Raw genomic sequence first — 25,352 nt, 5'->3', positions numbered from 1 at the left:
ACAGGACGTGGCCTCATCCCCTCATCCCATTGGCCGTTCTCTGCGAGGCCCCGCCCCCGGGTGCCGGAGCTAGAAGCTCTACGCTTCCGAGGCGCCCCTCCTGGCCGGCACGCTCTGACGTCACGTCCGGCGCGGAGACGGCTGCGTCTCCGCACGGCCGGCGGGGCACGCATAGCCGGGCAGTTGGTTCGTGGGCTGTGGAGGTGACGGAGCCGGGGGCTGGTGGGGCCGGCTCAGGGAGGACCTGCCTGGGTGAGGAGGGCGCGAGGTGAGGGAGGGAGGGGCTGCGGGCCGCCGTGGCTGCCTTCCGCTCGGCCGCTCGGGACCTGTAGGCGCGGCGTGGGCTCCGCTCACCTGTCCGCGGCCGCCGTCCTCCCCAGTCCAGGATCCTCTCACTGTGCCAGGCCAGTCAGTTCGCGCTCATCCCGTGCCTTCTTTCCCCAAACTTGGATTTTTCCCACCAGGCCCTTCTTCATGACCCTGACCCCCCATCAGCATCCCCCCTGGCCAATCCAATATGGCCCCCGGTCCTCGGGGGGCTGTCAAGTGTGTTCCTGCCCTCCGCGTGCACCCCTCACCTTGATCCAAGCCCTCGTGCTGATAAATGTGATTATTTGAGTGGAGGCCAACTTCCCCTTTCTCTCTCTTCGACTCCAGGGGCTTTCTCTTGCATACGCTCGCTTGGGCTGGCCAGGGTGTCACTTCTGCTTCCTTGCCCTCCAGACCATGGACGGCTCCTTCGTCCAGCACAGTGTGAGGGTTCTGCAGGAGCTCAACAAGCAGCGGGAGAAGGGCCAGTACTGCGACGCCACTCTGGACGTTGGGGGCCTGGTGTTTAAGGCGCACTGGAGTGTCCTTGCCTGCTGCAGCCACTTCTTCCAGAGCCTCTACGGGGATGGCTCAGGAGGTAGTGTCGTCCTCCCTGCTGGCTTCGCTGAGATCTTTGGCCTCTTGTTGGACTTTTTCTACACTGGTCACCTCGCTCTCACCTCAGGGAACCGGGATCAGGTGCTCCTGGCAGCCAGGGAGTTGCGAGTGCCAGAGGCCGTAGAGCTGTGCCAGAGCTTCAAGCCCAAAACTTCAGTGGGACAGGCAGCAGGTGGCCAGAGTGGGCTGGGGCCCCCTGCCTCCCAGAATGTGAACAGCCTCCTCAAGGAGCCGGCAGGCTTGCAAGAAGAGGAAGTTTCGAGGACTCTGGGTCTAGTCCCCAGAGATCAGGAGCCCAGAGGCAGTCATAGTCCTCAGAGGCCCCAGCTCCATTCCCCAGCTCAGAGAGAGAGCCCCTCCTCTCTCTGTGGGAAACTCAAGCAGGCCTTGAAGCCTTGTTCCCCCGAGGACAAGGAACCTGAGGACTGCAAAGTGCCTCCAAGGCCCTTCGAGGCTGAAAGTGACCAGCTGCAGGGCGGGAGTAATGAGGTACTGTGCCCAGGGTGCTGGGACTGGGGAGACAAATGGAGGGAATAGACACTTTTTTTGGTATAATAGGGACCCTGGGCTGGGTGTGATGGCTCATTCACGTGAGTGGTTCAAGTGGAGGATGACAGGGATGGACGAAGTCTGTTTGTAATCCTAGCACTTTGGGAGGCCAGGGTGGGTGTGGATCACTTGAGCTTGGGAGCTCAAGACCAGCCTGGGCAACATGGTGAGGCCTCATCTGTACAAAGAAAATATAAAAATTAGCCAAGTGTGGTGGCACACACCTGTAATCCTAGCTACTTGGGAGGGTGAGGTGGGAGGATCACTTGAGCCCAGGAAGTGGAGGTTGCAATGAGCTGAGATGGTGCCACTACGCTGTAGCCTAGGCGACAGAGCAAGACCCTGTCTCAAAAAAAAAAAAAAAAAAAAAAAAAGGTGGACCTTAAGACAATCTCTGTTAATGTGGGTTTGGAACAGGCTTTCTCCAAACAAAGGAAGCTGCTGATCTCAGGCTGACCTTTCTGCAAGCCCCAGCTATTCATGGTTGCCACCTTCCGGAGAGGAGTGGGCAGCATCAGGGTTACAGGTGTTTCCCCAGGATAGTGTTTCCATCCGAGCTTCCAGTTCCCCACAAACACAGTCACTTTCCTCTGAATCCAAGATTCAGATGCTCTGCCTTGGGCCCCTGAAGGAACAGTGTCTGATGAAGGGACTTGTCAGGGTTGGGGCTTGGGATGGAACTGGAGCTGGGTCCCTACAACTCCTGCTGATTCATTTGGTGACCCCACCCCCTCCTGCTGCCTATTGTGCTCTAGTGGGAAGTGGTGGTTCAAGTGGAGGACGACGGGGATGGTGATTACATGTCTGAGCCTGAGGCTGTGCTGACCAGGAGGAAGTCAAATGTAATCCGAAAGGCCTGTGCAGCTGAGCCAGCCCTGAGCGCGGGCTCCCTAGCAGCTGAGCCTGCTGAGAACAGAAAAGGTACAGCGGTGCCGGTCGAATGCCCCACATGTCATAAAAAGTTCCTCAGCAAATATTATCTAAAAGTCCACAACAGGTAAACATTCTGTTTTTCTATTTTCCTGTCTGCCATTCCCGCGTCGGGGGAGGGGTCTTGCACGTCCCACTTCTGGGTGAGGTAGGGGCTGGGGGATCCATCTCAGACCCACATAGTGCCTGGCCTTGGCACACCTCTGACAATCAGGAAGTGAGAGTCTGCTTTGGGTTAGATTCTTCTTCCTCACTGTCCTGTGAGTACTGTGGTTGGAGATGGGTTTGTGGACATCTTGTCAACAGGTTCCACCCACTGTGGACCTTGACCTTCAGCTGGCCTCTGCGGACAGAATGGGAAACCTGTGGCCCGTGTGCTAGAGCTGAGGCCCAACCTTAGGTGTTTCTGAAGCCCAGCAGTGTGGGCTTGAAGCCTGGCAGTGTGGGCTTTGGGCCACAATGCTGAGCCTTGGGTCAGTGTTACCTGTGTTTCCAGGGAAGTGTTCACTCTGGGGTGTCAGTGGAATATTAAAGTCCAGTTGTCTAAACCTTCAGTGTCCAGTAAAGTAACCAGGAACTCCAGGGGCTATTAAAATTTTTATTTTTACATTTAGTGGAGACAAGGTTTTGCTATGTTGCCCAGGCTGGTCTCAGACTCCTGGGCTCAAGCGATCCACCCCCCAAAGTGCTAGAATTATAGGTTTGAGCCACCATGCCCAGCCCCCAGGGGCTATTTTATGTTTTTTTTTGTTTATTTTTGTTTTTGAGTTGGAGTCTTGCTCTGTCACCAGGTTAGAGTGCAGTGGCACGATCTCAGCTCACTGCAACGTCTGCCTTCTGGGTTCAAGCGATTCCTCTGCCTCAGCCTCCAAAGTAGCTGGGATTACAGGCATGCGCCACCACATGCGGCTAATTTTTTGTATTTTAGTGGAGACGGGGTTTCATCATGTTGGCCAAGATGGTCTTGATCTCCTGACCTTGCGATCTGCCCGCCTCGGCCTCCCAAAGTGTTGGGATTACAGGTGTGAGCCACCACGCTCAGCCTATGTTATTTTTTATTTTATTTCACTTTATTTTTTTTGAGACGGAGTCTCACTCTGTTGCCCACGCTGGAGTGCAGTGGCATGATATCGGCTCACTGCAACCTCCACCTCCCAGGTTCAAGCGATTCTTCTGCCTCAGCCTCCCGAGTAGCTAGGATTACAGGTGCCCGCCACCACGCCCAGCTAATTTTTGTATTTTTAGTAGAGATGAGGTTTCACCATCTTGACCAGGCTGGTATTAAACTCCTGACCTTGTGCTCCACCTGCCTTGGCCTCCCAAAGTGCTGGGACTCATGGAGTCTCTCCTCTCCACTCACCCAGGCTGGAGTGCAGTGGCTCCATCTTTGCTCACTACAACCTCTGCCTCCCAGGTTCAAGCAATTTTCCTGCCTCAGCTTCTTGAGAAGCTGGGATTACAGGCGTGTGCCACCACACCCGGCTAATTTTGTTTGTATTTTTAGCAGAGACGGGGTTTCAGCATGTTGGTCAGGCTGGTCTCGAACTCCTGACCTCATGATCCGCCTGCCCCAGCCTCCCAAAGTGCTGGGATTACAGGCGTGAGCCACTGCGCCCAGCCATTTTTTTACTTTTTAGTAGAGACGGGTTTCACCATATTGAGCAGGCTGATCTCAACCTCCTGACCTTGCGATCCACCTGCCTCGGCCTCCCAAAAGTGCTGGGATTACAGGTGTGAGCCACTGTGCCCAGCCCTCAGGGGCTATTTTAACTTAAAATTTTAAATTAAATAAAAATTCAGTTCCTCAGATATGTTAGCCAAATCTGAAGTGGTGAGGAACCACGTGGCTCCTGGTGGCTGAATCAGGCAGTGCTGACATAGCACATTTCCATCATCATGGAGAGTCCCCTTGGGCAGCACTGCTCTGGAGTCCCTTCAAGCCCTGTGGGAATGGTGGCCCAGTGACATGCCTTCCAATCCTGCCACTCCCAGCCAAGACATCACTAGTCTATCATGGTGTGTTTTTTTGCCAAGCCAGGTAGGGTGGCACACTAGTAATCACCTGGAATGGGAGCAGGGGGAAATCTATTTGCTGTCCCTGTGCACCGTGTTTGGGGCAGTTGCTGCCAGTGGAATGTTGGGATGACTCCAGTGTCGGGGGTCCTGGGGCAGCCTGTGTGCTGCTGGATGCTCGCTCTCAAGTGCCTTGCTGGGGTAAGACTGGGGTGGTTTCCATCCCTCCCTTGGGCTTCAGCTTGCTGGGCTGGCCCTGAGAACTGGGAGGGGATGGCTTCATGAAGTCATTTTGATGGGGGATGAAGATAGTTGCTCTGGAGGAAGAGGATGAGAGAGATGCTTGGCCTCTGGCAGGTGGGGGAGGGGCTGTCGCAGGCTGCACAGGGACTCTGAGGTCGAGTTCATTTAGTTCATTCAACAGTCTACCAGGTGGCCAGCAAGGCTGTGTGGGTGCTTGGGATGCATTTATGGGAACTAAATAAAGGTCCTTATACAGCCGACCTGCTTGCCGGGCAATGCAGGTAACAGATAAGTCCATCTGCCTGCAGTAGGTGGTGAGGAAGTGCTGCGGAAAAAAAAAAGCAGAGGCGGGCCAAGGGGCTGGCGAGTTGTGGGTTGGGTTCGATTGTGATTTTAAGTAGCCAGGGTCTCAGGAGTCTTACTCAGAAGGTGAGATTTAAGCAGAGACTCAAAGGAGGCGAAGAAGTTGACCAAGTGGGTGACTGGGGAGCATCTGGGTAGAGGGAAGAGCCAGGGCGCCGGGGTAGGAGGATCCTGGGGGCGTGACAGGCAGCAAGGAGGCACATGCCTGACCCAGGTGGCCAGATGACACCCTGGGAGAGAAGCAGGCAAGGGGAGGGCTGCGTCTGCCCTGAGGGGCCTCCCGGGCCCTTTGTCTGAATGGGGAGCACTGGGGTATGTGAGCCAAGAGGTGCTGAGGTCTCACTTAAACTAAAGGGTCTTTCTGGCTTCTGAACTGAAACCTGTGGGGGAGGCAGTCACAGAGCCCGGAGACCAGATAGGCAGCTGTTGCCGGGCTAGGTGGGGCAGTGGAGTCAGGTGAGGATCTGGCCTTGGGTTTGAAGCTCTTGGAAGCCTTGAGTTGCTTCTCTAGTAGTCAGGACCCAAGATCTGCCTCTGTCTTCAGACAGAATGCGGCCAACTGGGCCTCCCCATAGGCCTCTGTGCTGGTCAGATCATGGCAGCCTCTTAGGACCTTTGTGAGCTTCTTGCCACGGCACTTTCCCTTGCGGAGAGTCTCCATGCTGGGAGAGGCTTCTGGGCTTGTCCCTGCACCTTAACCAGCTGGTGTCACCTCAGAACACTTGTTCCCCTTAGAAGGGACCCAGAAAGGGCCCTGGGTGAGGGAGAGATGGGAAACCCTCTCAGCCACCCCACCCCTGTGGCTTCTCCTGGCAGGAAACATACTGGGGAGAAACCCTTTGAGTGTCCCAAGTGTGGGAAGTGTTACTTTCGGAAGGAGAACCTCCTGGAGCATGAAGCCCGGAATTGCATGAACCGCTCGGAACAGGTACTTGGGAGCTGGCCCAGGTACTTGTGGGCAGGGCACACTGGCCTCCCTGTCTTCGTGCCATCCGGGAAGGGCCCCAGGAGACTGAGAGGGGTACTGTAAACTCAGAAAAGCTGTGGGGTCCTTGGATGTCATCAGGTCCATGCCCTGGTACAGGTGGGGACACAGGTCCTGAGGGCGGAAGGGACAGGCATAGGAGGGACTCTGTGGGAGGCATTTGGGGTTGGCCTTTCTAGGCCCCTTGCCCACCTCCATCTTGGGCTTTGGAGAAGGGGAGCCTCTACAGAGAATGGCAGCTGGGAAAGGCCCCCTGGCCACCCCCAGCAACCCCACTGCTGGCTTCTGTGTCAGGGCCCGCTGAAACCCAGACCCACTCTTTCGAGAGGCCTGTCAGCAGCCACTGGGGCCAGGGACTGTGGGTGAGGCCACTCGGACCCTGCCCCCAGTCTGTCTGAGCCTGAGAAGGGCCTGGTATGCAGTGGGCTCGCAGCACTCAGTGACGGTCAGGCCAGGCAGGTTACCTGTTGCCCTCTCCCACCCTAGCATCCCCCCCTGCCCAGGCAGACTCTTCCCAGCAGCAAGCGGAAGCCCGGGCAGAGGCTGCTGTCACAGGCAGAGGCCCCCGCTGATGCCGGCCCTGCTTGCCCCTCACACTGCCAGGTCTTCACGTGCTCCGTGTGCCAGGAGACATTCCGCCGGAGGATGGAGCTGCGGGTGCACATGGTGTCTCACACAGGGGAGATGCCCTACAAGGTCAGGCTTGGCCTGTCTCTAGGGCCAGGGGTGGGTAGCCCCAGGATCCCTCCTGCTGAACCCTTTACGTGGGGGTGCTATCAGGCACCTCCCTCACAGTAGCTGTCAGGGAGCCTGCCTTCCCTGCCTGTCCAGTGGCCCCTTATCTGGGCAGGATCCTCACCTCCAGGGTCCTTATTAGGCCCTTGTTTCTTTCTATGGAGGACAGGCTTGGCATCCTCTGGGCAGCTGAGCCCTGAGGGCCCTCCCTTGCGCCATCCTTCACACCAGATCAGGGTCCTCCCAGTATCATCTCACTGGGGCCTCCTGTTCCCGCCCTACAGCCCAAGGGTGGGTGGCAGGGTTTCATGGGTGCAGGCTGCCCTGGAGGTGACTGTGGGCCTCTTTTTCAGTGTTCCTCCTGCTCCCAGCAGTTCATGCAGAAGAAGGACTTGCAGAGCCACATGATCAAGCTGCATGGAGCCCCAAAGCCCCATGCAGTAAGTGACAGGCAGAGCTGGGCATGTTTTGATGCTGGCATGAGCAAGAGTGAGCTGTGCCCAGAGTGGGCAGCTGGCTGTGTGCTGTCTGTTGTTCAGGGGGAGGGGGCTTGTGGGGGTCTCAGGCAGCCCTTCTTTATTCTCACCCTGGCCCTGGTCCCTCCCTCTGCCTGCCTGGTCTGCCTGCAGTGCCCCACCTGTGCCAAGTGCTTCCTGTCTCGGACAGAGCTGCAGCTGCATGAAGCTTTCAAGCACCGTGGTGAGAAGCTGTTTGTGTGTGAGGAGTGTGGGCACCGGGCCTCGAGCCGGAATGGCCTGCAGATGCACATCAAGGCCAAGCACAGGTGTGTGTCGCCTGTTCACTCCTGGGGCCCAGTCCTGCTGCCAGCCCAGGCTTGCACCGGCAGGGAAGACAGTTTGCTGACTTTTACACAGATGAGTGTGCCCTCGGCCTCCACCCTGAATCTAGTGCCTACAGCCTCTCTGGGGTAGTGGAACCTGAAGGCAAGCAGCTATGCCAGGCAGAGAGGCTGGGGGCACTTGTTTGAGGCTCAGACAAGCCTCTGTGCCCCCGGGGCAGATTCTGAGCTGCTTTAGTTTCTTGTGATTCCCTGCTCCCAGATTGTCCTGCTCTGGGGTGGAGGTGGTGCCCCTTTCCTAGCACTGCCCAAGCCCTCTTTCCACCAGCCATGCTCCTAGCTGTAGCAGAGCGAAGGGGGTCACTTCCCTTGGTGATGGCCTCTGCCCTATGTCCCCACCCTAACAGGAATGAGAGGCCACACGTGTGTGAGTTCTGCAGCCACGCCTTCACCCAAAAGGCCAATCTCAACATGCACCTGCGCACACACACGGGGGAGAAGCCCTTCCAGTGCCACCTCTGTGGCAAGACCTTCCGAACCCAAGGTGAGGTACGCCCCGCCCCTCCCCTCCCCATCCCCATCCCCATCCCCATCCCGGGGCAAGGCCCCAGGCTGAGCTCTTGCCTTGTGCCTGCAGCCAGCCTGGACAAGCACAACCGCACTCACACTGGGGAAAGGCCCTTCAGTTGCGAGTTCTGTGAACAGCGCTTCACTGAGAAGGGGCCCCTCCTGAGGCACGTGGCCAGCCGCCATCAGGAGGGCCGGCCCCACTTCTGCCAGATCTGCGGCAAGACCTTCAAAGGTACCTGGGCGACCCTGGGAGAGCCTTTTCCTGCTCATCTGAGTTGGAGGGTCTCTGAGGAGGAAACGCTCCTTTCTTGCCAGTGAACCTCTCTTGTGCCCCACACAGTAGTGTTGAGAGTGGACCTGCTTCGAAGGCAGGGGTGTCCTGTGCAGTAGTGACCCTGGGTGGCACTGGAGAGCCTGGCAGGGCCTGTGCGGCACTTTTAAACCACTGGCCCCACGTACTGCAGAAAGAACCCCCTGCCCATGGCTTGGTCCCCTCCCTTGCTGCCTGTCCCGATCTCCTGCTGGGTTTCCTCGAGGGTCCCGGGGCTCCTGCACGATCCCCTCCGTGTTCTTCTCCCTCCCGCAGCCGTGGAACAACTGCGTGTGCATGTCAGACGACATAAGGGGGTGAGGAAGTTCGAGTGCACCGAGTGTGGCTACAAGTTTACCCGGCAGGTAGGCCAGGCCCTGGGCCCCTTCCCCTCCCCCAGGATCCCCCGAAGTCCTGAGCTCACCTTCCCCGCCAGGCCCACCTGCGGAGGCACATGGAAATCCACGACCGGGTGGAGAACTACAACCCGCGGCAGCGCAAGCTCCGCAACCTGATCATCGAGGACGAGAAGATGGTGGTGGTGGCGCTGCAGCCGCCTGCGGAGCTGGAGGTGGGCTCGGCGGAGGTCATTGTGGAATCCCTGGCCCAGGGTGGCCTGGCCTCCCAGCTCCCAGGCCAGAGACTGTGTGCAGAGGAGAGCTTCACCAGCCCAGGTGTCCTGGAGCCCTCCCTCATCATCACAGCTGCTGTCCCTGAGGACTGTGACACATAGCCCACTTTGGCCACCAGAGCCCACTTGGCCCCACCCAATAAACCGTGTGGTGTTGGACTTGCGTATTTCAGCCTGACAGTCTCTTCTCCAGTGTCCTGGAGTCGGGGAAGTGCTGCCTTCCCACCCATGCCCTCAGGACAGAGTGGTGTCCTGCCCGGTCCTGTGTGGGCCTCAGCTCAGCTGGCAGCTTTCCCTCCTGTCAGGAAACCTCAGCTGAGTGAGGCTTGGATGGGGTTCCTTTGGGGACCAAACCTCTGGCCTTGGCTGCTCTCCACATCTATATTATGTTCCTTGTTATTTCAAGATTTTCCAGTGGGGTCCAGATAGAGCTCTAGTATTCCTAATTTAGAGCTGAGGTGATGCCAGCTTCTGGGGATAGAATTCATTACTAAGGGCCGGGCGCGGTGGCTCAAGCCTGTAATCCCAGCACTTTGGGAGGCCAACACAGGCGGATCACGAGGTCAGGAGATAGAGACCATCCTGGCTAACATGGTGAAACCCCGTCTCTACTAAAAAGTACAAAAAAACTAGCCGGGCAAGGTGGCGGGCGCCTGTAGTCCCAGCTACTCGGGAGGCTGAGGCAGGAGAATGGCGTAAACCCGGGAGGCAGAGCTTGCAGTGAGCTGAGATCCGGCCACTGCACTCCAGTCTGGGCAACAGAGCGAGACTCCGTCTCAAAAAAAAAAAAAAAAAAAAAGAATTCATCACAAAGCTTCTGGAGTTCAGTAGAGGGGTCAGGACCCATGGGGCTGGCCTTGTTGGGCAGAATCAAGGATTGGGCCCAGTTAGTGTAGCTAAGCACGCCTGGAGGCCTGAGGAGGGTGGGGCCCTTTCCTCAAGAGCAGCCTGGTCTGTGTGTCCAGGAGGCTGTGGTTCCCCGCGTTCTACAGCTGTGGGGTACTGTGTGTCAAGGAGCAAATGCACGTGGGCCCTAGAGCAGATTGCTTATGTTTAAATTTCTTCCTAAGTTGGCCCTGGGTAAGTTACTGACAGTTTCATTTCTTTACTAAAAATACAAAATTGCTGGGTGTGGTGGCGCATCGGGAGGCTGAGGCACGGGAATCCCTTGAACCTAGGAGGTGAAGGATACAGTGAGCCGAGATTGTACCACTGTATTCCACCTGGGCAACAGAATGAGACCCTGTCTTAAAAAAAAAAAAAGCCCACTGCGGTCTCAACACTGCTCCCCTTCCCAGCCAAGACACTGGCTTCTCCCTCAGGTTCAGACGGACTCTGCTGATGTGAAAAACATCCTGAGCCAGACAGCTTTTGTGGAATCATAGCCTGGTTTGGGACTGTATTTGAAGGGCTCCACCTCCCCAGGTCCAAAGGCCATCCCATTGCAGATGGGAGTCTCACCACTACCTGTATGTACCGCAACCTCAGGAAGGGCTGTGGGAGCTGGGCCCAGGTCGAGGACAAACGGGCAGAGACCAGCTTTGGAGCAGGCAGGTTTCTCGGGCATCATCCACGCCACAGCATTTACTTCTCAAGCCTCTCCTCTCTTTAAATGGAGACAAGGTCTTCCTGTATTGCCCAGGGTGGTCTTGAACCCCTGGGCTCAAGTGATCCTCCCTCCTCAGCCTCCCAAAGCACTGGGATCTCAGGTGTGAGCCACCACACCCTGCCTCTTGGGCATGTCTTTTCCACTTCTTCATCTCTTGCTACAGTCTGAGATGAGAAAGGGCCTGGAAGGCTTTTTAAGACCCTCAGTGTGAGCCCTGGACTCCATGCTGCCTATTCCCCCGACATCTGGCCTCAGCCCAAAGGAGTCCCAGAAGACAGCAGCAGGAGGACAAAGGCAGTGACCCCAAATGGATAGGAAATACTTTTATTGCAAAAAGTACTGAAGGTACCCCAAAACCTTAAGCAGGATTCTGGACATGGAAGCCTACAGAATAGACAAAAATAAATATGTCAACTTGCCCGACCCTCTGGGGTGAACTGGATGTGGACACTGGAGGGAGGGCGTCCTTTATTACATATGTGTCTCTGAAGTTGTATAAATATACCTTATAGTAGATCAGCATTAAATACCAGTCACTGTGTTTACATAACTTAATTTGTGCTGTAGACAAAATTCTATACACGTAACACATGGCCATGCCCAGGCTTCCCAGCATCTGTCCTGAAGTCAGTGTGAAGACATCCTTAAGTGGTGGGGACATGACAGCCCAGAACCCACAGCAGAGGGGAGCTGGGGAGAGGAGAGGGCCTGACCTTGGATCCACCTTGACCAAGGTCCAAGGTGACCTTGGACACCCAGCTGGTGTCCACAGGCTAGAGGGACCCATTGCTGCAGAGGCTGGTGCCTGCTCTTTCCCATACTTGGTCTTCCAAACCCAAAGACGGGGTCCTGATGGTGGAGACCTGGGCAGGTCTGGAGGACAGACACAGGAGAGGGCACAATCCCAAACCCAGCTCTCCTGCACTTGCTCGCACCACAGCCCCTGTCTGAGTGGCCACCACAGGCCTGGAGTACGGCAGCTGCCAACCACAGCAAACCGCAAAGAGTGAGTGAGAAAACAGGAACCCAGGGTTCTCTTCCACAGAGGCAAGGCCTCACAGCCCAGCCCAGCCCGAGATGCCCTGTGCTGGCAGTCATCACACAGTCCGGACAGCATGTCCTTCCTTGGGTGCCGAGCTCAGTGCCTGGGACAGTCAGGGATTGAGGGCATAGCCAACCTTGTATGGCCAAACCCAGCCCTTATGCCCCTGCTGCCAAGGGAGACAAGCTGCCCCACTGAGCTCCAACAACCTCTGGATGGGCTCAGCAGCCCCCTAGGAAGTTAAGTGAGTGCTACAGGGCAGGGGAGCTCCCTGAGGGAGTTTGCACAGACCAGGAGAGTCCAAGGGGTAGCCCCAAGGGAGCAGAGGAAGGAGGAGGGCAGGAAAAGGCCCAGGGCACAGGGCAAGCAACTGTGCCAGAGGGCGCCTGGTCACAGGAAGCCCAGCTGCATGTTCCATGCTGCCCACAGGACTCCCAGCCAGGTCCCAGCAGGCCTGGACAGTGCTGGGCCCCCATCCTCGGCCTTCCCACCAGGACCTGGTACGCAGCAGGTGCTGGGAGATGACCATGACTCAACGGAGAAGAGCTGCCACGAACTGTAACCACACCAGCCAGGGTGTTCTAGGACAAGACTTTCTAACCCAACAGCAATGACATCCACAGTGTATGGACTGGGCTCTTCAGAAGCACGAGGGAGAGGCCAGGCAGCCCTGTCAGGTGTCCCCTAGCCCTTCCTAGGGGACATATTAAGGCAACCAGCCATGCCATCTGGCCAGCACAAGGGTCTTAAGTGCAATCTGCTAAGTGACAGTGCTAAGACTGTCTTCCTGCTGAGAACATCTCTACAAGTTAGTTCACTAGAAAAGGCAACACACATTTGCTTTAATCTTCTTTAACGAGGAAGATGCAGTGTAAACACCCTCTCCTCTGAAAAGGGAGGCAAGGACAAAAACTCAAGCCAAGGCTACTTTGGGTACTTTGAGGGGAAACCGACCATTTCTAAGAGAAAACCAGGGGCCGCCAAGCTGCAGCATTCGCCCGGGAGCTCCTGCAGAAAGCTTTGGCAACAGGACTTTCTAGACTTGAAAAATGGAACAAAGCTGACCCTGTAGAGCTCCCTCTTCTTCCCACTTCTTCTTCTAAGGTCAAACTGCAAGCATTTTCAACTTTGGAACCAACCACCAAGGCCATCTCCTACCCAGGACTTCCTTTGGAAGCGGTGGGACTCCTCATGCGCAGGCCCAGCAAGGGCTCGGGCACCCACAGCTGTCTGCTTGGCTGGGTGTCAATGACGGCCTCCCAGGGCCTCCTGGGAAGGAGCTATGACCTGGCGCTGAAACCTCCCCTGGGCTTCTGTCCCAGGCCGGTGAAGGAGAGGGTGAGAGGTGAGGACACAACAGCCAGTCGGGGCAGGAGCAGGGGGCTATGGCTGGGGAGGTCCAGCATCTGATATGGCCACATCCTCTTCACCCTCCCAGCCCACACCCTTGCTCATGTCCCACTGTCCTGGGTGCAGCCTCTGGAGACCAGCACTCCGAGGTGTTTTGAAGCAAGCCCTTGGCAGGGGCCAGGAGCTAGGGAGGCAGGCTCCCCACACCTCTGGATGTGGAATTTGGGACCCCACTTTAGCCTCTGCCTGGTGCCTGGTCCGCTGCTCCAGATTCAGGCCATCCTCAGCCTCATGGGAGGACCCCTCCTCCCTTCACGCGTCCCTCCCAAGTTGTCCTCCTCTCCCAACGTGGGAGCAAGTAGGTGCAGATGACAGCAGCAGGAGGGGTGTGCGCCGCGTGGGTGAGCTGTGATCCGCGGGGGGGTTACCTCCAAGACCCAGAAGTGTGCCAGCAGGAAAGCAGCTCTTCCTCAACTGTGGGAAGGGCGTTCCTGATGGCCTCAGATCAGGCTTTCAAGGCACAGAAACCTTCCAGGTAATGGATCCTGGGCTTGCTCGGCCACCCAAGAGCCTGTGCTCCTCCTGTGAGCCCAACCTGTCCTCGTGCACAAAGGAGTGGGGCACTGCCCCGCAGAGGTGCCAGTTACCTGCACCAAGGCCCATGCAGGGCCAGACCGGGGCTAGTGCAGCTCGTCAGGGTCCCGCGGCGGCCGGCGTCGGCCCGGGTCCATGTCATTGCTGCCACTGTCCAACTCGAAGCCGCGCCCACCTGAGAAGGTCTGGGGCATGAACTGGCGGAAGATGCTGACGCTGCCATGCCAGAAGGTGGGTTCTGGGAGCCGCCCCACCACGCTCCATGCGCGGGTCTCTGGGTCATAGGCCTCTACCACGTCCGAGAGTTCAAACGTATTGTCATATCCCCCAGAGACGTACAGCTTTCCCCCAAGGACGGCCAGGCTGCCCCCAACGTGCACCTGTGGGTCAAAGGGATGAGTGAGTGGAGGTCAGAGGAGCGGGTAGGGCAAGGCCCCACCTGGGGAACCACTGGAGACAAGGCTTCCCTGTCAGCACCCCATGGGGTGGCCTTGGCTCTCCCAGAAAGCAGCAGAGGCCAACTCCTTTCCCACACCCTGCCTAGGAGAACGGGCCTCCCCAGGGGCAGCTGGGCCTTCCCTATGGTGATGAGGGTGCCCGCCGCAGCGCCAGGCCTCCCCGTGTGCAGGTGGTGCCGAGCAGCGCTTCCTAGGTTCTCTCTCAGAATCTCTGCAGTGGCCCTCTGGGCTGGGCAGTGCTCTTCTCCCCATGTTACAGATGGGAAAACTGAGGCTTGCATGGTTGACTCTGGCAGAGCTGGGCTCTGAACCACGAGGCTGGATGATTCCTTCCATCTTTCCCAAATTCGCTATGACTATGTGCAGCTTACTGTGGGGAAAACATAAAGCTGGGTATCTTAACTGCAAGGACATTAAGCTGTGATGTAAGCTGTGAGGCTAGATATCACAGAGTGTAGGTTTGGAAATGTTAAGACAGAGAGGAAAGAAGGCTGTAGGCAGTATGTGTACCTCGGACTAAGATTGCTCACATGGCCAAATGGCACTGAGGCCTCCCCGTCCCATCACACTGTCAGGCGGGGCACCCCTCTTCTCAACAAGCCCAGAGAGAAGGGGTGGACCCTGGCTGTCCTATTCAGAACACACAGCAGGTGCTTAATAGAAGTATTCCCACAGTGGGCTGGGCATGGTGGCTCACGCCTGTAATCCCAGCACTTTGGGAGGCTCAGCCAGGTGGATCAAAAGGTCAGGAGATCCAGACCATCTGGCTAACACAGTGAAATCCCGTCTCTACTAAAAATACAAAAACAAAATTAGCTGGGCATGGTGGTGGGTGCCTGTAGTCCCAGCTACTTGGGAGGTTGAGGCAGGAGAATGGCGGGAACCTGGGAGATGGAGCTTGCAGTGAGCCGAGATCGCACCACTGCACTCCAGCCTGAGCGGCAGAGCGAGACTCTGTCTCAAAAGAAAAAAAAAAAGAAAAAAGTAGTATTCCCACAGTGACTTCCTCAGGAACCAGCTGGGCATGGTGGTTCACACCTGTAATCCCAGCACTTTGGGAGGCTGAGACAGGAGGGTCATTTGAGGCCAGGAGTTTGAGACCAGCCTGGGTAACACAGCAAGACCCTGCCTCTACAAAAATTTTAAGAATATTCTTTAGCATCTACATATGAGAAAAAAAAATAACTGGGTGTGGTGGCACACGCCTGTAGTCTCAGCTATTCAAGGTGCGGTGGGAGGACTGCCTGAGTCCAGGAGGTGGAGGCTGCGGTGAGCCTCCTGCACCACTGGATTGCACCACTGCACTCCAGCCTGGGTGACAGAGCAAGACCCTGTCTCAAAAATAAAAAAGGTAAGGCAGGCGCGGTGGCTCATGCCTGTAATCCCAGCACTTTGGGAGGCTGAGGTGGGGGGATCACGAGGTCAGAAGATCGAGACCATCCTGATTAACACAGTGAAACCCCATCTCTACTAAAAATACAAAAAATTAGCCGGGCATGGTGGCGGGCGCCCATAGACCCACCTACTCGGGAAGCTGAGGCAGGAGAATGGCGTGAACCTGGGAGGTGGAGCTTGCAGTGAGCCAAAATTGCGCCACTGCACTCCAGCCTGGGTGACACAGACTCCGCCTCAAAAATAAATAAATAAATAAAATAAAAAAGGTAGGTCATAGACCTCATGCTGACTCTGCTCCGGCCGCACTGGCTGCTGGTGTACCCAAGAACACACCAGGGTGCCCTGGTGCAGGGCCTCTGTACCTGCTGTCCCTCTGTGGAACAGGTGACCCCAGATGACTGTATGCCTTGCTCCCTCACTTCCTTCTGCTCTCTGGCTTACAGTAGATACTCAGTAAATACCGCTCAAATGCGTGCTAAGCTGTGTAATCCTGGGATATTACTTAACATCTGTGTCTCAGTGAGTGAGCCTCAAGTGCAAAATGAGGATAAGAGCAGCCTTCTATTAACTGAAATGAGACCCACCCATCATGGCTGTGGATCCCAAACACTCATCATGATGATACTTCGGTTGCAAAATCAGGACCAGCCTGTGCTTCCAACGCTGGCCCGCCTGCGTTTACCTGATTCATGGACGGGATCTTGTCCCATTCGTTCTTCGTTGGGTTGTACACATCCACCTCGGCGGAGTCGTCCCTGTGGAGGGGGCAGCAGGAGGACAACTGCTCAGAGCGAGGAGGAAGTGCCCTCAGGTGTGCAGCTCTGGAGTGGAGTCCTCCCCTGAGTCACTGCCTCCTCCAGCGACCTGGATCTTTCTGATGCCATCCAGCAGCGCCCTTGCAAGGTAGGTTCCATCCCCAACTCTTAGGAGCCAATTTCAGCCCCCTGTGCCCACTCAGCCAGGGCTCCAGGGCCAGAATCCTCACTCCCAAACCTGAAGATCAGGCTTCTGAGTACTTGAAGCCCATTCAGTGCCTCCCCATCACCCAGTACCAAGGTGGCTGTCCCCTACCCGCCAAGGCTACAGCAGCTCCCTTCAGATCTCAAAAAAGGCTCCTTGCTCCACTGTGCATCCCCACGTGCCCTGGAACACTCCTTGCCACTGTCCCTAATATCACAATGAGCCCCGACCATGTCCTGTTCACTACCATATTCAAGTGCCTCTCACTTTGGGGCCAAGATCCTTCAACTTCATCTGACACCCTTTATATCCCCACAGTAAAAGGCTCAAAGGCACAGCCTTGAAAAGCCAAGATATAGGCCAGGCACTGTGGCTCACGCCTGCTATGCAGCCCTTTGGGAGGCTGAGGTGGGTGGAGTGCCTGAGGTCAGGAGTTTGAGACCAGCCTGGTCAACATGGTGAAACCCCGTCTCTACTAAAAAATACAAAAATGAGCCAGGTGTGGTGGCGTGTGCCTGTAATACCAGCTGCTCGGGAGGCTGAGGCAGGAAAATCGCTTGAACCCGGGAGGCGGAGATTGCAGTGAGTCAAGAGCGTGCCACTGCACTCCAGCCTGAGCGACATAGTGAGACTTCGTCTCAAAAACAAAACAAAAAGAAATGCAAAGATACTACAAGACAAATAGTAGTTGTGAACCTGACACTGCCACACAAAACCAGCCACAGACAATGCATAGACACAAGGCTGGCTGTGTGCCAAGAAAACTTTATCCATGGACAGACATTTACATCTCGTCTAACTTGAAATGTTGTTCTTGTCTTGATTTCTTGCCTCCAATCATTTCAAAATGTCAAAGCCACCCTTAGTTTGGGGGCCCTATAGTGGTGGTGGTGGTGATGATTAAACACTGGAACCTGCTAGGCTGCCTTCTCTTTCCCCAGCAGAGACTTGCAAACCACAGCCCAGAGGTTGGACAGAGCTCGCCAGCATTCCCAGAGGGCGCTATTACACCCCAGCCAAGGAGCCATCTAGTCCCAGAACCAAGGAGAGGGAGGCCCAGGTCATTTGTGAGTCACATGGGCAATGGCTGAGGCTGTGGCCTCCCTGCAAATGGCACATCCTAGGCACAAGCTGCCCAAAGACAGGTGGTGTTCTGGGCAGAGGGTTATGTGGCTCTTGAAGAGTCAAAGTGCACAAAGTGACACCGGGACAAATACCCTGGGGGGACGAGATGAAGTTGAAGGGTCTTGATCCCAAAGTGAGAGGCAGGGCCCCTGCATGCCTAGCCTTCTCTTTCGGGCTCAAGCAGCCTCCACTTAGGCTGAGCCTGGGCGCCCCTCCTCTGTCCTCTGACACAGGTCACATTAGTAAGATGAACGGATGCAGCCTTTCCAGAGCACTGCTTCCTCCCACATGCGCAGGTGGCTTAGGAAACCCCTGTAAAGGCTAGCAGTGGGTGGGGTGGGGGGATGGTGGGGGGCAGACCCTCATGCTTCCCTGTGGGAAGGTTAACCCAGCAGGTGGACCTCCCTGGGGACAGATGGGGGAGGGGAGGAGGACTCTCAAAGGCACAGGGCCTGGAACCACTGCCTAGAGGCTGAGAGAAAGGCTCTGGCGCTCTGATAACTTATATTTATAGCCATCTCCACCCCCTCTTTGAAGACACCTTCACAGCTTGAGGGAGGGAGCGCTGGGCAAAGGGTCAGATGATGTTTCATAATGGGACCAGAGCTGGCTGAGATTCCAGGGCTTTCTCAGAGCAAGACCATTGCTTCTGGGCACGTGGTGTGCCCAGCTACTTGCGTGAGAAGCAGTGCCACCCCTGTTCTTCTTGGTGGTCACTCCAAATGCCTGGTAAGGAGCCTCCTGTCTGGGGGGACGGTGGGGCATACGCCAAGGCCAGGGCGGCTCTGGCGGCATGAAGCAGGAGGCCGAGGAGCAGGGAGCTCCCATCCCCCAAGCTCCCCATTCAAAGTCCCAGACCAAAAGGGCACAGTGGGGACTGTCATTCAGTTCCTCCCCTTCCCTCCTGGGCCCAGAGCTTCAGGCAGGCTCTAGGCTGGGAGGGAGCAGCAGGATGTGTGAACAAGCAGCAGAGTATAGCAGGCAGGGTCTGCCCCATGCCATCACTGATGCCCACCAACCAGTCGGAGGTAGCATTTGGCTGTGACCAGAGAGGTCATCAAGGCCAGGAGACACATGATGACCCACAGGCTGCCTGTCTCTGCTCCGTGCTGCCCAGGCTACAGCCTGCTCTTGCTGGAAAAGCCCAACTCCACCACCCGTGAAATCCCTTAAAAGAAAGCCTGGGGTTTTCCTTAAACCCAAAGGAATGGAACAAGCACTCTGGGCTCCGAAACACCTGGCCTGGCTGGATGTGGGGGCTCACGCCTACAATCCCCGCACTCTGGGAGGCGGGAAATGCGGGAGGATCATTTGAGGCCAGGAATTTTGAGACCAGCCTGGGCAATACAGCAAGACCCTGTCTCTACAAAAAATTAGCCAGGTGTGGTGGCACATGTCGGCGGTCCCAGCTACCTGGGAGGCTGAGGTGGGAGGACTGCTTGAGCCCAGGAGGTCGAGGCTGCAGTGGGCCATGACTGCACCACTGCACTCCAGCCTGGCGACAGAGCGAGACTCTGTCTCAAAAAAAAAAAAAAATTGTTTAATTTCCAAGAGAAAAAAAAAGCCAGGCGCTGTGGCTCATGCCTATAATCCCTGGACTTTGGGAGGCTGAGGCAGGCGAATCACATGAGGTCAGGAGTTCTAGACCAGCCTGACCAACATGGAGAAACCCTGTCTCTACTAAAAATACAAAAATTAGCCGGGCATGGTAGTGCATACCTATAATCCCAGCTACTTGGCAGGCTGAGGCAGGAGAATGGCTTGAACTCGGGAGGCAGAGGTTGCAGTGAGCTAAGATCGCGCCACTGTACTCCAGCTTGGGCAACAAAAGTGAAACTCTCGTCTCAAAAAAAAAAAAAAAAAAAAACTAGCTGGGTGCAGTGGCTCATGCCTATAATCCCAGTACTCTGGGAGGCTGAGGCGTACCGATTACTAGGTGAGGAGATCGAGACCATCCTGGCTAACATAGTGAAACCCCATCTCTACTAAAGATACAAAAAAATTAGCCGGAGGCCGGGCGCAGTGGCTCAAGCCTGTAATCCCAGCACTTTGGGAGGCCGAGACGGGCGGATCACGACGTCAGGAGATCGAGACCATCCTGGCTAACACGGTGAAACCCCGTCTCTACTAAAAAATACAAAAAACTAGCCGGGCGAGGTGGCGGGCGCCTGTAGTCCCAGCTACTCGGGAGGCTGAGTCAGGAGAATGGCGTAAACCCGGGAGGCGGAGCTTGCAGTGAGCTGAGATCCGGCCACTGCACTCCAGCCCAAAAAACAAAACAAACAAAAAAATTAGCCGGGCGTGGTGGCAGGCGCCTGTAGTCCCAGCTACTCTGGAGGCTGAGGCAGGAGAATGCCAAGAACCCGGGAGGCGGAGCTTGTACTGAGCCGAGATGGCGTCACTGCACTCCAGCCTGAGCGACAGAGCGAGACTCTGTCTGGAAAACAAAACAAAATAAAACAAAAACAAAAACAAAAAGAGCCAGACCCAGCCTCCGACCCCAGCTAGGCCTCAGTTTCTCATCTGTAGAAAGGGAGAACAGCCATGATGTACTCAGCACAGGGCCTGGTAAGAGCCACCAAACACACAGTGGGGCTCAGCACCTGGAACTCACCTGACAAAGTACATGAGTCCATTTAGAGTCACAGTCTTGGGGGCGAAGGACCAGGGCGGGAGCTGGCCGCAATCCACCAGCGACCACAAGTCGGTGTCCGGGTCGTAGCACTGCATCACCATGGTCTCCTTGCCGGCCAGGGAGCCGATGGCATAGAGCCGGCCACGGCAGGCGGTGGTGGAGCAGTTGTCCATGGGGTAGGTCATGGGCTGCAGGGCCTCCCAGGAGTCAGTGGTGTGATCGTAGCGCTCGGTGCTGTCGGCGGCTACCACGTACAGCAGTCCATTCAGCACAGAGGAGCTGTGGTATTCGCGGGCCTTCAGCATGGGTGCCACCTCTGCCCACTCGTTCACGCTTGAGTTGTACCTCCACACGCAGTCATAGAGCCGGGAGCCATCGGACCCACCTGCCAGGACGCATGATGGACAGATGGTCAGCCCACTCGAGGTGAGTCACCCACCTGCACCCTCCCAAACTTCGGCGAGGGCCTCTCCCTTGGGAGGAATTAACATCACTGGGCTTCACCCCTGACACACATCCTCTCCCCAAAGCCCAGGCCCCATGCTGTGGCTAAGGCAAAGCACACACTGACCACTGCCCAGCAAGATGACTGCCACCAAGCCTCTACCAAACAAAGGTCTTGGGTGCCACGGTGAAGACTCCAGCAGCCTCCTCTCGACACCGCCCCACAGCCATGCATACACGTCAGCAGACCAAAGCCCTGGGCCTTGGGACAGTTCTCCTGGGGAGCCACAGAGCTTGTCGGTAGGGGGCACAGGGATTTGCTCACTAACTCCTAGGCTTCCTGGGCACCCTCTAAGCAAGGTTCTGCCAGGACAAGATGAGTGGAAACCCACTTCCTGCTGTACGCAAGAGACCTAACACGACACTGCGAGGCCACTTCTTGATTCTGGTGCAGGTTACAAAGCTGTGTTTGGTTTAGAAAAATCCATGAAGCTATATAAGCATTTTATATACGTGTGTATACACACACACACACACACACATACATATACACACACATACATACATACTCTTCTACCTGTATTATTTTTTTTTGAGAGAGAGTCTTGTCTGTCACCCAGGTTGGAGTGCAGTGGCATGATCTCAGCTTACTGCAATCTCCACCTCCTGGGATCAAGCAATCCTCCCACCTCAGCTCCCGAGTAGCTGGGACGACAGGCAAGCGCTGCCACACCCGGCTCATTTTTATGCTTTTTGTACAGACGGGGTTTCGCCATGTTGCCCAGGCTGGTCTTGAACTCCTGAGCTGAAGAGATCCACCCACCTTGATCTCCCAAAGTGCTGGGACTACAAAGAGCCACTGTGCCCAGCCCTGTATTTTTAATTTCAATAAAAAGCTAAAAATAAAAAGTGGTACTGGCTGTAATCATAAATTACACCAGGTCTATTAGAAACCCCAGGACATGAAAGGAACCCAAGCATCCTGGGGGCTGTACCCCTTGGCCTCCCAGGCTGGCGCCACAGGACACAGCACACAGGACATTCTGTTTCACAGCCCTGAGCTCTAAAGCGAGAAGAGCAAGTTCTTGTTCTTAGGAAGTGGGCTCTGCCGGCCTACTCCCTTCCATGGAGCTGTGTGAAAGGCAGCTGCAAGGAATGACCCAGCCACCTGCCTAAACCTGAGGGATTAACTGCTCTGCTGGAACATTTATGGAAGGGTGTGCAGAAAGCTGGGGCCAGTCTCACCAGTTCTGGGAAGGAATTCTCTGCTCAAAGCCACTAGTCAGACTTTGGGGAGAGGGGAGGGACACAGTCCCCAATCAACTTGGGGACAACCTCGGATTGAAAAGAGGCACAGATTCCGGCAGAATCCAGCAGTGGCTGGACTCAGAGCTGCAGGCGAAGGAAGTTGTGGCAACAGAGCCCAGCAACTGTCCCCTGACACCTCAGAGCCCCACTGGAACTCGGAGCACGTCCCAGAGTGGGCTCTCTCGTGAACATGCAAGGCTGGGCACAGCAGCTGTGACATCCCAGTCCCCACCTCCTTGCCTGATAACCGCCTCACATGCCTGCCTGGTGGGTTCTTTCCTTATATAGCAGTCACAGAGACCGCCCTTCCTCACCCCGGCAAAGGAGGTAGCCTCGGGTTTGAACTGGGATTTATCTTTAATAAAAACTGTAGAAGCCCAAACTCAGGCGGATTGGGACCCGCCTACCATGACTCGGCAGTGTTTTGGGGTTTGGGCCAAGTAACTGGAAGAAAACCTCCTAACATGTGACCATGTTTACAGTCTCTGGGGAGTTCAGCCTAAACACCATGTGACCAGAGCACAGAGCCTAGGTGCAAGCCCAAGGGAACCTTGTCACCGGTGACAAAGAGTGAGTCAGGGGACCCGGTGTGGCTCAGCAGGGAGAGAGAAATTCCCGGCTTGTGGGGAACAGATGCCTCACCGGGCGTCGGCCTCCTGCCCGTCCCTGGATTCCTTAAGCAGAAAAAGAAAGCACCCATTGTGCGGGGTGAAAGCCCCAGTATCTTCCAACCAAGTGGGGAGGCACCTCCGGGGCACGGAGTTGGCTCAGCCTGGCAGCCCCGGCCGCACGGGACACTGAGATCCACAAGCAGCTACTTGTCCCGGCTCACACAAGGGGCCCTTCTTCAAGATTGAAAGTATAGCCCAGATAAATGTAGTCACCAGGGCCCCAGCATGGACTCAGGTGCGGCCCTAGGATTCCAGGCTCTGTGAGTTTCCCCCGCGAGTAGCTGGGCTCCCGTACCGGCAAGGCTCAACCCCAGAGAGCCTAGCCAGCCCCTGGCCCACTCACCTGTCACGTAGATGTCATTGCCCAGCGCCACGATGCTGTAGCCCCCGCCCAGGTGGTCTGGGAACTCGGCCAGATAGCGCCACTGGCCCGTCTGCGGGTTGTAGCAGTCGACAGTGACTAGCTCGTCACAGTCCTGGTCGCAGCCACCCACGAGCACGAGGATCTCGGCGAGACCGGTGGAGGGGCGAGGACGCATTCGGGGGCAGGGCCCGCGGTCGTGGCGGTCGTAGCGCGCCGCCTGGAAGTCGCGCGCCTCGCGCAGCAGGCGCAGGCAGGGTGGGCAGCGCGCCACCAGCGGCTCGGCCTCGACGTGTGCCAGCAGGTAGAAGCGGCGCACGAAAGGCAGGCGCACGGCCTCCAGCAGCTGCGGCCAGTGGGCGGCGCGGCGCGGCGGGTCAGCGCGGACCCAGCGCAGCGCCAGCTGGTAGGCGGCCTCCTCCTTGGGCACACACAGCCCGTCGTCCCGCAGGTAGCGCAGCAGGCGCGCCAGTGGCAGCCGCTCCAGCTGCTCGGCGCCCAGCTCGCCCACGTGGCGCAGGATGAAGCGCTGCGCCGCGCTCGCCAACCCAGAGCAGCTGAAGGCCTCGGCGAAGTCCTGCATGTCCAGGCAGTTGGCCAGGTCGAGCTGCTGCTGCAGGAAGGCGCCGCATGCCTCCTTCACGGCCGGGAACTGCAGCAGGTCAGCGGCGCGCAGCAGCGGCTCGGCGTTGTCGCCGCTTACCGCCACGCGGCCCGTGTAGCTGAAGTCCAGCAGCAGCTGCAGCATGTCGGGAGGCACTCCGTGCAGGCGCACCCGCTCGGCGCGGCTCTCGCGCAGCTGCCCCGCGAACATGGCGCGGAAGTAGGGGCTGGCGGCGGCCAGCACCGCGCGGTGCGCCGGGAAGTCGCGCCCGCCCGCCGCCTCCAGGGTCACGTCCAGGAACTTGCGCTCGGCGCGGAGCTGGCTCAGGCCGCGCAGCAGGCTCAGGGCGTGCGCGGGGTCCGAGAAGGGCAGCACGGCTAGCGGAGCCGGCCGCTCCATAGCGCCTTCGCTAGGTTGTCGGTGACGCCGCGGCCGGGGCCTGCGGAGAAACACTACGCGCCCGGCACCGCTGCTATAAATAGGGCGGAGCGCCGCTGCCCTCGAGGGGCGGGATGGGCGGGGAGACGTCGGCACCGCCCCCTTAACCCCTCCGTGCCCGGCGCCGCTGCCCCCCGCGAGCGCGGGCTCGCCTGCCACCCGCGCGGCGCCCGCCCCCGGCTCCGCAGGATGAGTCACCGCCGTCCGCTCCCTCCCTCCGCCCTTCCGCGTCTTCCAGCTGACACCCGGGCCGGGGACAGTGAGTGACAAGTGCCAGCTCCGAGGGCGGCCTCGCCGTGCGCCGGGACCGGGGGCCTCCCGGGGTTGCCCATGACCCTCCCCGCCGGGCTGCTGAACCCAACCCGGGAGAGGCGAGCTCGGCCCAGAAACCAAAGCCACCCCTCCTTTCACGCCAGACTTCCCAAGGGCGCCGGCCCAGGTCCTGGGGCGGCTGGGTACAATGGCTTTTTGTTTTGCTTTTTGAGTTCCACTAGTTTCAAGGGTTGCTAGTTAACCCCATCACGGGACACACTCAAAGGATAGGCTTTTTACCACTCTGGACCAAAGCAAGAACGCGTATAAAGTTTTTCAATGACTTTTTTTCTTGGCGCATTTATAAGTGACTCGGGCCGGATTCCAGGAGTCGGCCCCATTCCTGTGTTCCTGCAGGAGCTTCTGACTCTACCACACAGGCGTTAACTTTAGTCGGCTTCAGGCGGAGTTGTAGTTTCAGAGCCTTCGGCGCAGCTGCTGGCTCCGGGGCTGCCCGCCCGAGGGGCTCCCGGGCCTCCCTGCAGCAGCTGCTCGGACTCCACGAGAGGGGAACTGGATATAAAGAGCGAGGGCTCAAAGTCAGATGGGAGACCGCCTTGAAACAAGGAGATGATGCCACTCAGCACAGTCCTCCCGTCACTTGTATTGTGGTGGGGAATGGTGAAGGAAGGAATCGCCCTTATTTTAGTTCCAATAGAGACAGCACCACTTTGAATGTCACTTGTAGGGAAAAAAGAGCCCTCCCTTGGAAGCCATTTTTTCTTCAGTGGAAGGTAGGCTTTGCTCAGTTTTAGAAAAGACCCCTACTTCACCACCAGGACTGCTGCTTTGCAGAGGACACTTGAGTTTGTGCTATTTTCCAGCCCCCTCTACACCCGGTGGGCCTTTGAGAACGCATTCCTGAGGAAGGCGCCCGCCCACGTGGGTCCCAGAGCAGGCCAGGCGCATGGGAGCTGGCTATCATTCGCTGGTTCTAGCGAGGTCTAGGTCCGCGCAGCCCTTCCAGAAGACATTTTGTTTTTATTTCACC

The 25,352-nt window shown here is 57.0% G+C and overlaps 2 protein-coding genes across 6 annotated transcripts; one reads left to right on the top strand and one right to left on the bottom strand.

Annotated features, from left to right (window-relative positions):
• Positions 1-108: 108 nt before the first annotated feature.
• Positions 109-9,214, top strand: ZBTB48 (zinc finger and BTB domain containing 48). Of its 5 annotated transcripts, none has more exons than XM_007980743.3 (11): positions 109-252; positions 658-1,416; positions 2,232-2,473; positions 5,842-5,953; positions 6,614-6,706; positions 7,099-7,185; positions 7,375-7,529; positions 7,952-8,088; positions 8,182-8,346; positions 8,701-8,789; positions 8,861-9,214. In XM_007980743.3, exons 2-11 carry the CDS (start codon positions 727-729, stop codon positions 9,155-9,157), a joined length of 2,067 nt encoding a protein of 688 aa, XP_007978934.3. In that variant the 5' UTR covers positions 109-252; positions 658-726; the 3' UTR covers positions 9,158-9,214. The 5 variants fall into 5 exon arrangements, 4 of the variants coding, with proteins under 4 accessions (XP_007978934.3, XP_072863987.1, XP_007978933.3 ...); XM_073007886.1 differs by having other exon boundaries at positions 141-252; positions 6,497-6,706; XM_007980742.3 differs by having other exon boundaries at positions 142-252; positions 6,518-6,706.
• A 1,758-nt stretch (positions 9,215-10,972) lies between these two features.
• KLHL21 (kelch like family member 21) lies at positions 10,973-24,093 on the bottom strand. Its single transcript, XM_007980735.3, has 4 exons — positions 22,990-24,093; positions 20,203-20,608; positions 16,186-16,258; positions 10,973-14,030 (listed from the first exon to the last, which is right to left on the bottom strand). Exons 1-4 carry the CDS (start codon positions 24,008-24,010, stop codon positions 13,737-13,739), a joined length of 1,794 nt encoding a protein of 597 aa, XP_007978926.2. The 5' UTR covers positions 24,011-24,093; the 3' UTR covers positions 10,973-13,736.
• Between the last annotated feature and the right edge of the window lie 1,259 nt (positions 24,094-25,352).

This window comes from Chlorocebus sabaeus, chromosome 20 (assembly GCF_047675955.1).
Source record: "Chlorocebus sabaeus isolate Y175 chromosome 20, mChlSab1.0.hap1, whole genome shotgun sequence".
Lineage (NCBI taxonomy): Eukaryota > Metazoa > Chordata > Mammalia > Primates > Cercopithecidae > Chlorocebus > Chlorocebus sabaeus.
This window is presented reverse-complemented; position numbering and strand designations above follow the sequence as displayed.